Source organism: Antedon bifida, chromosome 2 (assembly GCF_963402885.1).
Source record: "Antedon bifida chromosome 2, ecAntBifi1.1, whole genome shotgun sequence".
Lineage (NCBI taxonomy): Eukaryota > Metazoa > Echinodermata > Crinoidea > Comatulida > Antedonidae > Antedon > Antedon bifida.
Window position 1 is genome coordinate 29,117,115 of NC_136227.1, and position 17,297 is coordinate 29,134,411.

The 17,297-nt window shown below is 34.6% G+C and overlaps 1 protein-coding gene and 1 non-coding gene across 3 annotated transcripts; both read left to right on the forward strand.

The window, feature by feature from the left end:
• The first annotated feature begins 3,267 nt into the window (after positions 1-3,267).
• Positions 3,268-15,955, forward strand: LOC144858977 (uncharacterized). Of its 2 annotated transcripts, none has more exons than XM_078715150.1 (17): positions 3,268-3,419; positions 4,068-4,210; positions 5,244-5,342; positions 5,819-6,089; positions 6,448-8,690; positions 8,931-9,797; positions 9,987-10,160; positions 10,298-10,388; positions 10,649-10,837; positions 11,786-11,936; positions 12,174-12,269; positions 12,469-12,670; positions 12,879-13,344; positions 13,600-13,769; positions 13,929-14,072; positions 14,278-14,535; positions 14,906-15,955. In XM_078715150.1, exons 2-17 carry the CDS (start codon positions 4,079-4,081, stop codon positions 15,077-15,079), a joined length of 5,727 nt encoding a protein of 1,908 aa, XP_078571276.1. In that variant the 5' UTR covers positions 3,268-3,419; positions 4,068-4,078; the 3' UTR covers positions 15,080-15,955. The 2 variants fall into 2 exon arrangements, with proteins under 2 accessions (XP_078571276.1, XP_078571275.1); XM_078715149.1 differs by lacking the exon at positions 3,268-3,419 and adding an exon at positions 3,741-3,921.
• LOC144836531 (small nucleolar RNA U85) lies at positions 11,260-11,589 on the forward strand. Its single transcript, XR_013611358.1, has one exon. It is a non-coding gene; the product is annotated as a small nucleolar RNA U85 (small nucleolar RNA).
• Positions 15,956-17,297: the final 1,342 nt, after the last annotated feature.

Below are 17,297 nucleotides of genomic sequence, written 5' to 3' on the forward strand. Positions count from 1 at the left end.
TTATATCAATGATAACACACACAAAAATTGATTCCTTTTTAGATTACAGTATTCATTTGGATAAACATACCAACTTAAATTTTTTTTTTTTCATTTTAATGTTGGTAGGTATATGATTATATTATATCAGAATGTTAATTAAATGAATTAATATAACTCCCTAATTCAATCGCTTGAAAAGTTCTTCAATATCGGACCGAAATATTTTTTTAAGGAGATTTTTTATTATTTGTAAATAGCGCCGCCACAAGACCAACCACGCCATAGCAAAGATCTTATAATCTAAAGATGTGACACTACCCGCGTTTACGCGTAACACTTTAGAAGCGTCAAATTATAGTGCGCCCCCTCGCTTAAACAAGTAACGAACTTTTGCGTGACGATCGCAATATTCTTTATAAAATGGGATTGAGAAGTCGCGCCAAAGTTTGTATGGTTAAGAAACACTGAATGAAAAGAGAAAAAGTGGAGGGATGTACTGTGCTGCAATTAATTGTAAAAGCAATTGAAAGGCCAACCCAGAACTTAAGTTTTACAATTTTTCCAAAGACAAGATCAGGTAAATTTATGTAATTAAATAGGCCTAAGTAGCCTAGTACATCTTAACATATGCTATGAGGCATAGGGACTAGCCTAATCTTACTTTACTTTTTTTTACTATTCAATTTATACATAGGCTAGGCCTAGGCCTAGGCTATATTAATAAACTAGGCTAGTTAGGCCTATTATTAATAATTAAACGTATGAAATGATTATTATTATCATTATTAGGCTACTAGGCCTAGGCTAGGCCTACTAGGCTAGTACATTAGTTATATAACAGTGAAATTACACTAATTTCACTGTTCCCTGGTTATATTACTTATCCTCTAACATTTAGGCTAGGCCTAGTACCCTTAACAAACAATTTTTAAAACTTTCAATTCAAGAAACATTTATTGACCAAATATATATCATTACAATTGTTGGCATATAAGTAAAAATTTGGTCGAAAGACTACAAGAAGCCCAATTGGCATGTCGCTGTAGGCCTAGTCCCTCTTTTTACATTATACAAAAAATAATAATAATAATACTTAATATAAACAAATTGTGATCTTGATTATTTCATGCTTTCCGTCTCATGGTTAATATTTGCTTTCTGTCTCATGGTTATTTTATTTCGTTTAATTTAACTAGCCGTTTACATTACAGTATATTAACGCATGAAATAATTCATTATTAGGCTAGGACATTATGATTAGTTATAATATCAGTGAAATTACACTATTTTTATTGTTCCCTGGTTATATTACTTATCCGTTGAGTAGCCCTAACAAACAATTTTTAATTGAATCTTATACTTAATATTTATGAAATTCAACCGTTAGTTAGTTAGTGGTTTTAGGTTAGGCTTAAGTATTTGATTTTAAGCCCTAACCAATTTGAAAATCAATTAGCATGCACGTAGACGTCCTATAATTACGTAAACGTTAATTATGATAAAGCAAAAACTCACTAGACAATTATTAATTTACAGGTGCGCAAAATGGGCCCAGAACACACGACGCGCGGATTTGAGAAGGAAACCAAGTTCCTATTTACACGTAATTGCCACTTCTTGTGCAATATTCATTTCGAAGAATCTCAAATACTGATTAATCAACAATCACGCCTTTAAGTTTATACTCACAGGCAGACTAAATCAAGATTGCCTTGAGAACTTATTTTCTATTGTCAGAGGGAGAGGGGGTCATCGCTATTACCCGATGGCAGATGAATTTAGAGCCTCCCTGAAGGAAGTTATGTGCAACAGGATGTTAATTCCGTCAGGGAATTCGAATTGCCTAGAAGACACTGATCGACAGCTAAATGGAATTGATGCAATAATGATGGCCCAATCATCATCATCATCATCATCGCATCATGTTGACAACGATGCTCTGACGACGACTGCTGCTTAGAAGACTTTGAGATGACTCAGCTAAATACTTTAGTATATGTAGCCGGTTACGTCGTCAAGAAAGCAAGTGTAATGCACAATTGCGATATCTGTAAACAGTGCGATGCGAGAAACCAATCGAAAACTGGAAGACCCAAAGCAGCTAGTTCCTATATGAAGTTGAATGTTTGTTCACCAGCAATTGAAACATTGCTAATTGAAACGTACGTAAACCTACGCATATTCTATGCTGTTAAATTCTTCAACAGAGACATAATCAGTGATAAGAAGAAGAGTGAAAAATTAATTAAAGTATCACATTTATGAGGTATGCCATAAAGTTGTAGGAGGTCTGTACGCGCCTCAGTCTGTGCATTATCGGCTAGAAATGATGATCATTACGACGGTCTGGTATGATGATTGAATAATTATAAATATGATGATTTTATTTCAATGTTTCTACATTTTTTATATTTCCTCTGGGTGGCCCGTGCATCATTTTGCAATAGCTTTTGAGTTAATTTTAAACTGAGACTACTATAACATAACTAATTGCTATCTCAGGTTTTAAATAAATTATAATAACAAATAAATGTCATGGCGAATGATGGGTACATAATACAGTAGTCCTAGTATGAATTGTCTCAGAATTGACTATCATAATCTGTTTCATGTCATGACTGTAGGCTTAAGCCTATGATTGTTTATAAATATATTCCTACAAATTACTGCAATAAAATAGTCGAAGTAGTGATTTTCAAAAAGTGACTTCTTGTTCTTTTTTAATTGTTTATAACACACTATTTGACTACTATATTTTCCTAATCTATACTGTTTTGCTGCTGGATGAAAAGGAAGAACATATCAAGAACAAAAACGGAATACGATGCGCTTAGTGTTGTTAATACCAGAGGGACCGACTCGCATAAATAAGTAGTAGTGATGTGAGTGATGATTACTCCTAAATGATGATTTTGAGGATGATGATAAACATTCAATAATAACAACAATATTCAGTAATTAAAACAAATAGAGATATACAAAGTACAGGAAATAATTTATTATAATTTAATCGCACATTACCGCAATTATTGTGATGAAAAAAATTGAGTATTCAGTTACAATACAGTAGACATATCTGATCCATAAATCTACTTGTTTGAGCGAGAGGGCGCCCTATAAAATGAGCTCCATGTGTGTTACATAAATTGCACGTAAAATTCCGAGAGTGTCCTATCTTTAGTATATAAGATCTTTGGCCATAGAAAAGTAACACATAGAGGGCAGCAGCAACAGTCGTCTTATCGATTGTACGTTGATTTCGATTGGACATCGATAGATATGGACGAACGGCATATTTATACGTTTGGCAGTGGTATGGTTGGGTTTTCATCACGTTTTAAAAACTATTGATGGTAAGACCAACGTCGCAGTTTGTCAATGTACCTCAATTGCTAGATTAACTTACATGTATGTTCTTAGAACGGTCAGAAAATAAGGTAAATGCCAGCATCTATAGCTGCTTAATGTGGGTTTTGTTTTACGGAATAACCAATCAACGGCCAGCTTACATCGATGCTAAGCCTGACTATTTTGTTTGTACCAAGAATTTATATTTTACTAACAGTAAAACTATAAATATATTACAATTACCACATAAAGGTACCTAAAATAATAATTATTACTTTATTATTGAATATTTGTTATTTATTTTTCAATAAATTTGATTGATATTTTTAGTTTATATTTATCGAATCGGCGATTCAAATAGTCGTATATAGAGGTCATAAGGGTATTTCCCAAGCAGTGTGAGATTTGTAATGTTTTGCTCAGGCCATGATGGAGACTGAAGAAGAATTGGTATCATCAGATGATTTTTATCATGTTTAAATGCATTTTTGTCATCTGATGGTTCTTTAAGTATCCCAGATTGGTTATTGGGTTTTGACATCATAATGGAAGACTTCCATTCTTCACATGGAAGGCAATCTATTTCATCTAGTGAGTTTCTATCTCCCTCAACAACAAAACACAACAAAATCACAATTTCATATTCAAATTTTGTGCCAAAATTTACCCAGTTTGAACATTTAAAAATCTACTAATATCACAAAAACATGATTGATTGATTCTTCTTATCATTTCAGATACAAATGGCATGGACAACCCAAGTGCAAGTGGACATCATCCAGAAAAGAAGTGGAAAAACTACAGGTTGATGATCGATCCATTCATCAAGAAAGGACAACAGAAAGTTTACAGATATGATGGTCTTATCCATGGGCCCTTGGTAAGAGATACAACTCATTCAATCAATGAAGCCTGCGCCAAAATTGAAGATTTGATGTCAAACAATGTTTAATTTCTAACCAAAAATGTTTTTTTTTTCTCTGTAGCCTCTCATTTCCTCCCAACAAATAATTTACCGATATTTCTCCACAGATTTCGATAATTAAAGAAAGTATTGCCTAATTATACTAATTACCAAATTTCTTTTTTTTTATCACAGTTTTTCCTTTTCAAAGTCAACTTTCTGCTAGGATGGCAGGCCCTACAATTGTACTATGTCCAACTTCATATTTATGACTTAAATCTTCTTCTTTTATTTAAGTTGAAACTGAAATCCAAATCTATTTGTTTAAATATGTGTGGGAATTCTAAACACCCACAAGGAATTGTGATTTTATAATAGATATTTTAACCTCAATACAGTGCCAATGTTTATGCTTTCATTTTTAGCGAAAAGTTGAGAGAGATATTGACAGTAGCTACTATTACAAATTCTCAAAATAGTTGTTACTCTTTATTTTAATGGACTTGATTTGAAAAATCAATAAGATGAAATGCAAAAACTATTAAAAAAAATTGTTAATGTACTGTCAGTGTCGGTAAAGAATATCAGCTTTTTGACATTGCGACATTTTAGAAATACAGTCAACTCTTCCAATTCCGGACTCTCTGAAAACTCTCCCAAAAGCAGAATTTTCTAGCGGTCCAAAAAGTCCCAAATTCATTTTAAAATGTTTATACTGTTTAGAAACACATTAGACTACCAGACTTTTCAGAAAACCAGACATATTAGACCAACCCAAAGGTTCCGGTTTTGGGAGAGTTTACTGTATATCAGTTAGGGAAAAATGGCAAAATCTAGTTATGTTACACAGTTGTCAAAACAATATATAGACTAACCAAATACATCTCCTAGAAAGTAAGAAGCCTTTTGCCATTCTTCCTCTGACTGATACCTCTGTTTATACCCCCAAAATGTGCTTCTAACTAGTGTGTTAGTGTTGAAAACTACAATTTTATTATTTTATTTTTAGGCCAATGTTTTTCCAAGTCCTTTGTTACGGGATCCAAGGTCAAAGATTAGTCGATTATGGAGAAGGGAAAAAGCTGATTTACCAATACCAAAATTTAAGGTAATATTATTTATTTGATATAATTAAAACTAATATTAATAACTTTGAAAATGGGATTGACCCGCACTGGTAGGTTGAATAAATCAATTAATCGTGCATTTACAATACAAGATGGCTTTACTTTTTTTGTGTATAAATTTATGAGATAGTGGTAAGAAAATTTGAAAAAAACAACAGATGGGCCTTCTATTTCTTTGTGGTGGTATGTCATCATCATCAACCATGACTAAAAAGTCACATTTTTCACTCAATAATCTATAAACTTTAAATATACAAAATACTACTGTAATATCTTTTGGTATATTGTATTTTATATTCTCTCTGTGTTGGTTTTTCTCTTTTACTTAAGTTGAATAAAGTAAATCCTTGTAACACTGAAATGTGAGCCTCTTTCATTGGTAAAAACAACTTCAGCACACTGGATGTGCCAATGAACTTGACATATATTAAAACATTAAGACCTTTTTCTTTCACAGTTTGATAAATATTATATTGGTGAAGTCCCTCCAAAACAGATAACATTTACCAACCTGAATGATAATGTAAAAGAAAGGTTTTTACGAGACCTTTGTGATAAATTTGGAATAATTGAAGATGTCAATATTATGCACCATCCTAAAACAAACAAGCATTTGGGTTTGGCTACAGTTACATTTACCACTACGAGGGCAGCAAAGGTCGCAGCTGGCGAACTTAACCGAATGTCTGTCATGGGCAAGATCATTATTGTTCAGGTTGATGCTGGAGGTTTGTTAAATTTGGTTTTCTTTTTTTGCATTTATTTTTCATATTGGGGAAGTTTTTATCCAGTTTCTGTCTGATAATTTAGGGTCCTCAATAAAACATAAAAAATATATATACATATATATAATATTCAGTGGCAATAGGTAAATAGCAAACTCTGTACATAAAATATTATATACTGTATAATAAAAGATAACAGTTTCTTCAGAAATGTAATGACTGCGTGACAAAGCAATAGCGACGTAGAATTTTTTCTCTTGACTTCTGGTCATATATCTATTTTTTTATGAAATTTGAACTCTACATTATACAAAAGCCAAAAATGTATATAAATAACACATACCTTTCTTGTTTCTTAAAGGTAAAGAATGTGAAAGAATCTTTGATTGCCTTACGACTGGCAAAGCAAGTACACCATGCAGCAGTAGTGGTTCCACACCTTATGACCCTCGATATGGCAAAAAAACTCCTGAATTACCTCGAGGGAAAGACCCTAGAAGGCTCTCTTCTGAGGCAGCACGTCCACCTCCTGAACTTGCTTCACTTGGCTATGTGAGTGATTCTGTTCCGACTCCTACTCCAACACCAAAATCAGAACATGCATTTAAATTTAAGGAGCCAGATACGCCAAAAAGTATGAGCTCTGAGCCAAATACTACGACCCAGCCTGGATCTGAAGAGTCTGGTAATTTTTCTAGTCTGGATGAGCGAATTGCTGCTATGAATTTTCAAGGTGCTGATTTTGGAATGCCTTCTGCGATTCCACAAGGAACTGGAGATGGATGTCCTGAAGAAACCCCACAAGTGTCTGGTTTTAACACGCCATCTGATGCTATAAATTTCCCAAATATGATGCAAAATCAGATGTTTACCAACCAAGCACAACAGCAGCAGCAGCAACAACAATTTAATTTTAATCAGCAAGATATGCATGGAATGAATCCCATGTGCTTTCCACAAGGAAATCCTGCACAAGGGTTTCCTCCTGGTGGTTCTAATTTTAATCAACAATTTCAAGAACAAATGCAACAAAATATGGGATTTGGTAATCAGCAACAATGGAACGCTCAATTTGGTCAACCTCAAGGTGACTTTGGTTTTCAAAGTAATGATCAGAACAATATGATGGGTTTTCAAAATCAGCAGGGAAATTTCAACAACCAGCAATTTGGAAATTGGAATCAAAATTTTCAAGGAGCGTCAATGAATCAACAGTTTGGTAACCAAATGGAACAAGGTTTCCAGGCACAGCAACAAATTTTTGATAACAGATTCAATGATGGACCAAATCAAAATCAAGGAAACTTTGGACAATTTGATAATAGTAGTAGAGGAGACAATTATAGGAACAAACGACAGAAAAAGAAAAATAAGAAAAGGAAAAGTAGAAGAGAGGATGATAAAGATTTGGATGATGATGACGATGACTGGAGAAGAGATGATGATAGATGGAGAGATGACAGACGAAGCGATCGACGGGATGATAGGAGAAGAGATGATCGCAGGAATCAATATGGTAGAGATGACAGAAAAAACGATCATAATAAAGATGACAGAAAAACAGATCAATACGGCAGAGATGAAAGAAAACCGGATCAATACGGCAGAGATGAAAGAAAACCTGATCAATACAATAGGGATGACCGATACCGACATGATAGGTATAAAGATGACCGAAGGAGAGATGATAAAGGTGATCGACGAAGGGACGATCGGTGGAAAGATGATAGAAAAAGAGATGATACTTCTAGAGAAGGTAAATTCAAAAGAAGTAAATCCAAAGACCCAGAAAAAGTGGTGGAGAAATCTTGGGAAGGTACTACAATTAAAGTAGAAGATGCAGTAGTTGATGATGATGGTCAAGGTACACCAACGCAAGATGAACACGATGTAACTTCCATTGAACAGAATTTTCAAGTTAAAGACATTTCAAAAGACACTGGTATTAAAAAAGAGGATGAAATGTCAGCAGATCTTTCCTCAGATACTGCTATAGGGGGAACATTAGACTCTAGAATAGCAGCCATTTTGAAAAAGACCCGTGCCAGTACCGATTCTATATCAGAAGGCGAACTTGCAGATTCGTCAGAACCAGAAAAAGTTGTATCAAGGAGTAAATATTTAGAGACTGATTCCGATCAGGCATCAGATTATGGTAAAAAAGATAGACATAAAGACCGTCATAGAAAAGACACTAGGTATTCAGAAAGAGAACATTTTCAACATTCCAGAGAAAGTAGTGAAGAGTTTCGGAGAGGATCTCATAAAGATCATTACAGCAATGAAAGTCCAAGTGATAGAAGTTTGTTGCGTTCTAACTTTAGAAAAAATAAAAGAGGCTCTCCTAAGGATGGTTTTGATAACCAAAAAACCCATTACAAAGGCTCTTCCTCGCCTGGTTTCATGTATGATAAACTGTCTCCCATTGAAGGGAACGTAAAATCTGAATCAGTTGATGAACCTTCAACCACTGTCAATTCAAAGTCTCTGTTGGACAGCTTTTTTGCTGGTCAGACAAGCGATATCAGCAGTCGCGAGTCAAGTATTAAGCAGAGTCCCACTGACAACACAGAACTTGATAAGTTAGATGATAAAAGTAATCAGGTACAGTATATTTACCTTTCCTAGTAAGATTGGAAATATCTAGTATGTTTTTAGTCCATATTTATAAGTATATCATTTAAAGATTGCTTGTAGAGAAATATAAACTTTTTGCTGTTAACATTTTTAGAGTATTCTGCCAATATCCTTCAGCAGGTACAGTATAACCAGGGAGTAGCAACAATCTGGTATAAACTTGTCTCAAGAAAACTAACCATAACATTTTGTTACAATCTTTTGTAGAATGGTAATGCAGACGGGGGCACAGTTCCAATGGAGGTGCAGAGTACAGCTTCTGATGATATGAGTATGTCACCCATCAGTGATGATGGAATTAAAGTTCTTTTATCAGAAGGCAATCCAGAAATACAAGAAAATACAGGGATAAAAAATCAGAACAATGTTAATATGTGGAACAATTTCAACATGTCAACTATGAACAATTTCAATACCCAGTTCAATCAATTTCAACAACAAAACTTTGAAATGAATGTACCACCACCAAACTTTCCTATGGGACAAGGGTACCCTGGGTTTCCAGGTCCTTTTGGTTCTCCAACTTTTAACATGGGTTTCCAAGGGGGTCAAGGGCCTGGAGGCTTCCCAGTTAACCCTGGCAACTTCCCACCAGGGTTTCAGCATCCTGGTCAGTTTAATGCTAATCAACAACAACAACAGTCACAAGCCAGCATGGAGCAGCATCCTCATTACCAGATGATGGCTAGAATGGGGATTTGGCAGCCACAGCCTGGAGGAAACTTCAACCAAGGCATGATGCCCCAAACTTTTAGTTCACCGCCAACCAATTACTATGATCAGTGGCGAAACCAAACGCCAGGAAATAACTGGAATCAAGGCATGGGTTTCAATCAGAATCAAATGCAGAACCAAAATGTATTCCAGCAATACCAGAACCAGCAACAACAGCAGCAATGGCAGCAGTCACCTCCTAAGAGTGATCCACGTCAGGCTACCCTTGACGAAGCTATGACACAGCTTGTCTCGGAACTGAAGAATGTTATGAAGAAAGATCTCTGTCGTAAAATGGTGGAAACATCTGCCTTCAAATGCCTTGAGAATTGGTGGGACGATTGTGTTGAGAAATCAAAGGTAATTAAAGTGTTTATGTAATATGTTGCAGTTGAAATTGGATGAACAAGAGGGAAGTTTACACAGACAAGTAAACTCATTGTTTTTTACAGCGAGAAAGTTTTTGTCTGTATACTGTAAATTGTTTTTAATTATTCATTTTAAATTTAAACAAATGAATTAATATTTTTATGGACAATTTCTTTGTAGCCTTCAAAACCAGAAACAGAACCTATCAAAAGCCAGGTGGCAGGCAGATCAATACTATCAAGTCTTGAGAACACAACTGAATGGAGTAAATCAATCAACAAACCTGTTGGATTTAATAGGCTTGATATTGGTCTTGGCCTTCGTGCCGCAATGCCACGTATGCCTTCATTCAAGGTAAGCAGGGTCAATGTTGAAGGAAGCAGTCATGGCTCTAGTATAAAGCAAGGGACTAAAAAATCTCCTATTTTGTTTTGAGTCTTGTTGCTCTGCTCTATCAACATGGTAAACAATCATTTTTTTTCTTTTAAAAGGTTAAACGAAAACCTACAGATGAGGATCTCAAAGAAGAAAAACGAAGACAAAGACGTCGATCTGTTGGATCGGACCAAGATGAAGACTCAGGTAAATAATCAACGCTTATAAAAATATCAATAGCGTATTAGGAGAGGTTGTATCAAATCAGTGATATGGAAAATTGAAGAAGAAATTGTTAACTGTGGTTTTATATTTAAAAAAACATTTAGTCATGAATTACCAGTGATAGACAAGATTGAAATTTTACTATTTAGATTTTGCTCAATGTTAACCAAATAAATTGTTCTCCTCTACTGACTGCGCCTTTATCATTGTAACTAAATAATGTTTCTTTTTAATTCCTTAAGATGCTGAGCAAGACAAAGTTGATGACTTGAGCCAGACTTCTGGTTCACCCAAACCATCCAAGAAGTATAGAAGCTCTGAGAGTGAAAAGGAAGATGATGATGACGATGACATTGAAAAAGACCTGATGGCATTACTACACAGAAGAAAACGAGGGTTAGAGGCGAAATCAGCAGAAGCATCTGATGAAGGTATGGTTATAACATTTGTTATAGTACAGTCAACTCTCCCAATACCGGACTCTCTGAAAACCAGAAACTCTCCCAATACCAGACTTTTTTGTCCAAACAATCCTAAATTCAATTTTACCATTATAAACACATTCTCAATACACTACCAGCCTTTCCAGAAAACCAGACATACAGTACAGTATTTGGCCAGCCCAAAGGTGTGCGGTATTGAGAGAGTTGACTCTACCCCTTACAAATTGCATCACACATACTGTACACATACTGGTGTCGACATCTGTGGTTTGTATGGTGTGTAGCCTGGTTTTTTGTAGTGGAACTAGAGATATGTTTTTTTACACTAACAGTTTCCATTAGAAAAGTTGGGAACTGTCATTAGATACTTGCCATCCTTCATTTTGACCACATGATATTCAATGTCACAAACCACATGATGAGTATCTTATAGTGAAGTTTCAATAGACATCGGTTCACAAGCCACCTAGCCTAGAACTCCCACGAGAAATCAGAGTTCAGTTTAGGGAGCGGTCTGTAATCTTGGTGGGTGTTTGCTGAAGTCTGTACACCTGCTGTAAAATCAGGCCGACACAAAACATGACCTTAAGCACAGAGGGCTAGCCTAAGATATGGCTAGCCTGGATCTTGATGGTCAAACAATAGGGTGGTGAGGGTGGTTAAGGGTTGGAACTAGGTTTAGGTGGTGAACCTGGTAGCTGTTGGAGATCTGTGCTCCTATCTTTGGTAATCTGATGGTTTTGTTTCATTGTTTTATTGAAATGTGTGGAATTCAGAAATATATTGTGCAATTTATATGTACATTTAATCATAAAGCCCTCTTTTTTGTACCGTTATTGATAGTTTGTACTTGTTTATTATTATTATTATTATGTCAGTATATACGTGTGAAGAATGTGTTTAACAAACGAACGAATTTCACTTCTGATTTCTCAGAAATTTACAGCACAGCTGGTAGCTCAGATGGAGAGGAGGATGAAGAGTCGGAAGAAGAGTGGGAGGAAACCCAGTCAGAAACAAGTGAATCATCATCATCTTCAGAAGATGAGGAGGAAGATGAGGAGGTTGATGTGGAAACGGAAGACAAGTAAGTTGGTCAATAAATTAAACAAGAAAACTTTACAATGTATATAAAAAAGCCCAGTTGTGTTTAAAATTAAATTTTATTTTGATTGTGCCTTCTGCTCATGATATTTACCTACCACAGCATATATACAGTTATGTGTTTATTCTGCTCAAATTATTTGGCTGGCATAGGTTATCATTTCAGTTAAAATTATTGTAAATATGACATATGTTTCATTGTTATTTGTTGTTTTTTCAGAGATACAGATGATGGATTGAAGGCTAAATTGGATGTATCAATAGTACCTGACATGGTAAATGGAGACACGATTGCCAAGGGAAAGCTGCCAGTAAAGTAAGAATGATTACAAACTATTGTTATAAATAACAATATATGTCATCATTAGCACTCTTTCGATTTTAAAAATATGATTTTGGAATAAGCTTTATCTGCATGACATAAGTATTTGTTATTTGTTGTTGCTAACCACTAGTTTTACCGTTTTGAAAGCTGGAAATTTTCTTATGATGTACATTTCTGTATACATGTATAGGATCAAAGAAAAAACAGCAAAGTCTACCTCACAGAAGGCCAAAGAAGCAGCTAACAAAACCAGCAAGCAGGAAAGTCCAGGTCTTGATGCATTTGAGATCTTGGTGGAGATGGCTTCAAAGGCCAGGGAGTTGGAAAGTGAAGGAGGAGATGAGGAAGAAAAACCAGAAGATTCGTCAGAAAAAACTGAAAGTGCTGATGAGGTAACAGTTTAAACTATTCTGTTATATTTATTGGTTTTAATAAATCGCAAAAACAGAAGTTTTGAATAATTTTTAAACCTTATTCTCATGGCCCACTCCACACCCCACCCTCTTAATCTATCAATCAATCCCCTTCCATTGAAATATTCTCTAAAATTAGAGACCATATTCCGATTAGAAAAAGTAAAAAGATACTTCTCGTCAATAGGAACCAAGTCTGCGTGATATGATGCTTATGGATCACAGCTACTGCAAGATGCCTTCACCGCCTCCTGCACCTCCACCTACCACAATGGAAATTGAACATTCCTACAGTCAACCAGAAAAAGACAAAAAGGTTGCAGCACCAAAGTCTGAGGCAGAAGTGGGATTGGCACCAGTAGAGGCTGACACACCACCCGAAGATGTCAAGCCAACCAAGAAAAGAAAACGAAAGAAGACAGAGCTTGAGACCATCATTGAGGAGCAGATCCAACGTGCAGAGCAAGAAAAAGAGGCCCAGGTGCCTCTCTTTCATCCTAGGAACTATTACGATGAATGGCAGAAGCTGTACGAGATCCTTGCTACTGGTATCGACTTGGAAGATGCTTGCTTCCTGCGCAAGACATACAGCATGTTACTTCAGGACAACAGACACTCTTGGCTAAATTACTGCCATTGGGTTAGCCATCCAGATATCCTTTTAAGATCACTTTATATTATCTTTTATTGACTTACTTATTATGAGATTGTGATGTTTGATAGATTCATTAAAGAACTAATGTCTCTTTCTGTTACAGAGTCCAACAATGTAGTTGATTAATATATAAATAATGAATGTTTATATGCGATGTGACCCACAATCGTGCAAATAAATGACAGGATTTTATTTAGGTGTAATGTAAAATACTGTTAAAAATATAATATTACTTTCCTTAACAAATGTTTACTGACTGTCTTCCCGGAGACTGCATTTGTAAAAAAGCGCAGAAAAACAGAAGATGAACAGGGCCAGCATGATACAGGGTGTGCGAGAACACAAGGCTATTACAAAATCACAATGAAGGAAAAGAAACGATATATTAATAGACCACGTACAATAGGAAATGAAGCAGAAGAGGTTAGTCAAAAGTATAAGAGTGGATATTATTTTAATTTATATATTACCAAAAGAAAAGGCATAAACATTACAAACCTACACACGAGTGTAACCATAGACATACTTTCATAATACATATTAAATTATCTATTCCTGTATTTCCAATCTTTCTTGCGTCAGGGTCGTCAAGGTTCAGAGGTGGTTACGAAGACTGGACCAGGTATTTCGAGGGAAGCTAGATTGGACCACAGAAGGTTGCTTACTTCCTTATCACACACACAGGCTGATAGTGTTTCAGATCTACTCAAATTTAATCAACTTAAAGTAAGACAAACTAACCAACTTGTTAACAGTTTTATTCTTCGTAAAGCGTGTGAAGACATTTTAAAAAACCAATTTGATGATCTCCTTTCACACATTGTCCTCTTTGTATCTTTTTTTTCTTTTTTAAAGTATAAAAATATCTGTTCTATTTTAATAATGTATAAATCTTATTATTACTATTATGAATGATGTTTGTTTTTAATAGTTTCGCAAGAAAGAACTGAAATTTTCCAAAAGTGGTATTCACGGATGGGGCTTGTATGCCTTGGAAACAATATCACAAGACGAGATGGTCGTAGAGTATGTTGGACAGATGGTGCGACAAACTATAGCGGATATGCGCGAGAAACGCTATGAGAATATAGGAATTGGGAGTAGTTACTTATTTAGAATTGATTCCGAGTCCATCATTGATGCTACCAAATGTGGAAACTTTGCTCGTTTTATCAATCATAGCTGCACGGTAAATATAATATTGGTTTCATTAAGAAAAAATAACGGATTTATTAGTATGTTATATTGTGAAAAGAATGAAGTATTTTGTTTTGAAAATCAGCAAAAAAAAATTATTTGAAATTGGATTTTAAAATGTTTTTTTTTCTCTTGTGGCGTTAACTACCACTTGTACTAGAATTATCATACGATATGATGAAAGGAATACATCATATTTTTTTCTATTGTTATTTTCATAATTTTCTTATATTTATATATTTATATCATCCATATGATTGGATAATTACAACTTAATCATTTATATATCATTTGGCTTTTACAATTGTTAATTTTTCAGTGTTATGTTGTTAAATTTTTGAAATTTAATTTTTTTTTTGCAGCCAAATTGTTATGCAAAGATCATCAACGTAGACTCGCATAAAAAGATTGTTATTTACTCCAAGAGACAGATTAACAAGGGCGATGAAATCACTTATGACTACAAGTTCCCGATTGAAGAAGAAAAGATACCCTGCCTTTGTAATAGTTCTCAGTGTAGAGGAACCCTGAACTAATTCTAGAAATGGGGAATAGTATTTCACAGATTTGAAAGTGGGATATAACATCAGTTACAAATTGTTACAGAATACAATTTGATGTGTGGAGAGAGCCGTGAATTTGTGTACATTCACAGCAATCCTGAATTGCAAGTGCGGACACAATCAGAAGAGAAAACTTGATGTATCAACAGAACTCTGAATTTGAAATAGATGTAGAATCGGAAATAATACTTGGTTCCCACTCTAGAGATTCAACAAAAGGACTGATTTGACTAATCACGCATGATGGATTATCACTCACTTGTCGGTGGCAAGACTTGATTGAGTTGCGCCCTAGAGGGAACCAAGCTTAATGAAAAAAGAATTAAAACAGTAGAATTAAATAAAACCTCAACATTTTTGTGCAGTACAGAATTGAAACAGAATGTGTGAAGGATAATGAATAGGATATGTTTGCAAAAAGCAATTACTTGATTTTGTAAAGAGAGATATAATAGTTACTGTAATAATGTCATTAATATCAAGTAGTTGGCTTGAATAAATAATGAATGATTTTGCTAGTAAATTGACAGAACTAGCTGTTAAAATACACAGTAGATTACCACAAACAAGTACTGTAATCCAACACAACTTCAAGTGTATTAAATGGATGGGTTTAGAATTTTGTTAGGACTAGGACTAATATGAGTGATGCGTAGTTGTCTACATTATTAAATTTTATTTGACAAAAAAAATGTGATGTTACCATATTTGGGCATATCACTACCATATTTGGGCACTTCACACTCTTTTTGTCAAACTAGTTAATGTAGACAGAACTTTATACACATGTGCAAAGACCAAGAAAGTTATCATGGGGTGAATGTGTTTCAAAATGTAGGCTTTAAAATTAATGTTTGAAAAAGGGGATACCTTTGAAATGTATGTAAACCATGACAAAGGCATGCAGTGTTGTTGCAGTAAGCCTACATAAAGTTTACACAGATGAATGGTAAGCGGTAAACAAAAACAAAGTTGAGTGGAAATAGATACAGATTATATGTGGAACAAGCTATGCGTTTTTCTGCTTACTGTTACCGCTCATCTGTGTAAATTGGCTTTAATACTGTACATACTAAACATGTATTGTAAACCGATACTGTTTGAAATACGATTTGTTGAGTTTTGCAAAAGATAAACCCCAGTGTGTTCAGATTATGAAAACATCCACACATTTCATCTGTATAAAATTACAGATCATAGTATTTTTCTATACAATATTGATTTCTGTACTGTATGATTTTAGTTATTGAGTCTATTATAAGAATCATGTTCAAATTAAGGCTGCTGTACACTTGTGTGCAAGTAAAGTCCACACCAAGAGTGTAGACCATGATGCCTTATTGTACACATTTAACTGGATGATTTCTAGATCATAATTAGGATCTATATTTTAGAGCTATTGACTAGGCTGCTATGTGTTATGCAGTATGTTAATGTGGTATATGTACGGTTCCTTCAATAAAGGAAAGTTTTCTGTATTCTGAACTAAAGGATCTATTTAAAGTGCCATTTATATAAATTATTTGAACTATACATTGACCACCACTCTCATTGGCAAATACGGGTGTCCGTCCTAATTAAAAGATCGCCTCTTTATGGGACATTGTTTGACCAGTTGTGGATGCCTTGTTCCAAAATGTAATGATGTACCATATTCTTAAAAATGCACAAAAAAGTTAAACAGAATTTAGCTGATGGTTATCGCTATATTATAAATTCTGTTATACCCAACTCTTAGTGTTACAGTTTGTTGTTTATGAGTTCAATAATTCATCATAAACGTAATATTAGTTTATAGGTACACATTTTTTCTACATATAGAATTGTTTGTTGCATATCATTTATTTCTGGCCAATCAATAATTAATTACTAGTGTGTATTATTAGTAATCGTAACCAATTTAGTTTGTAGTGTACATATAATTCATAATACCTTGCTCTGTCTTGGTAACTCAAGTTGTTTGAAATGTAAAAAGGTGATTTTGTTCTAAGACTTTGTAAAATAAACTCTAAGAGATGCAAAATTAGATGAATTTTGTGTTTTTTCCCAGCCTGTCCCGATCACCAAAAGGAGGAAATGAAACAAATACCATTTGGTGTTTCTATTGATAACCTTTGAAGACGCAACCAAGCTCTTCCACAATCCTGATTGTACTTTGTGGTTATTGATTAAATGCACTACTGATATGATC

Excerpts from the sequence above, each read along its gene's own strand:
- LOC144858977 (XM_078715149.1), top strand. The coding sequence starts at position 3,876 with ATGGAAGACTTCCATTCTTCACATGGAAGGCAATCTATTTCATCTA. Across the intron at positions 8,691-8,930 it reads TAGATGATAAAAGTAATCAG|AATGGTAATGCAGACGGGGG; the intron begins GTACAGTATATT and ends AATCTTTTGTAG. Across the intron at positions 12,671-12,878 it reads AAACTGAAAGTGCTGATGAG|GAACCAAGTCTGCGTGATAT; the intron begins GTAACAGTTTAA and ends TCTCGTCAATAG.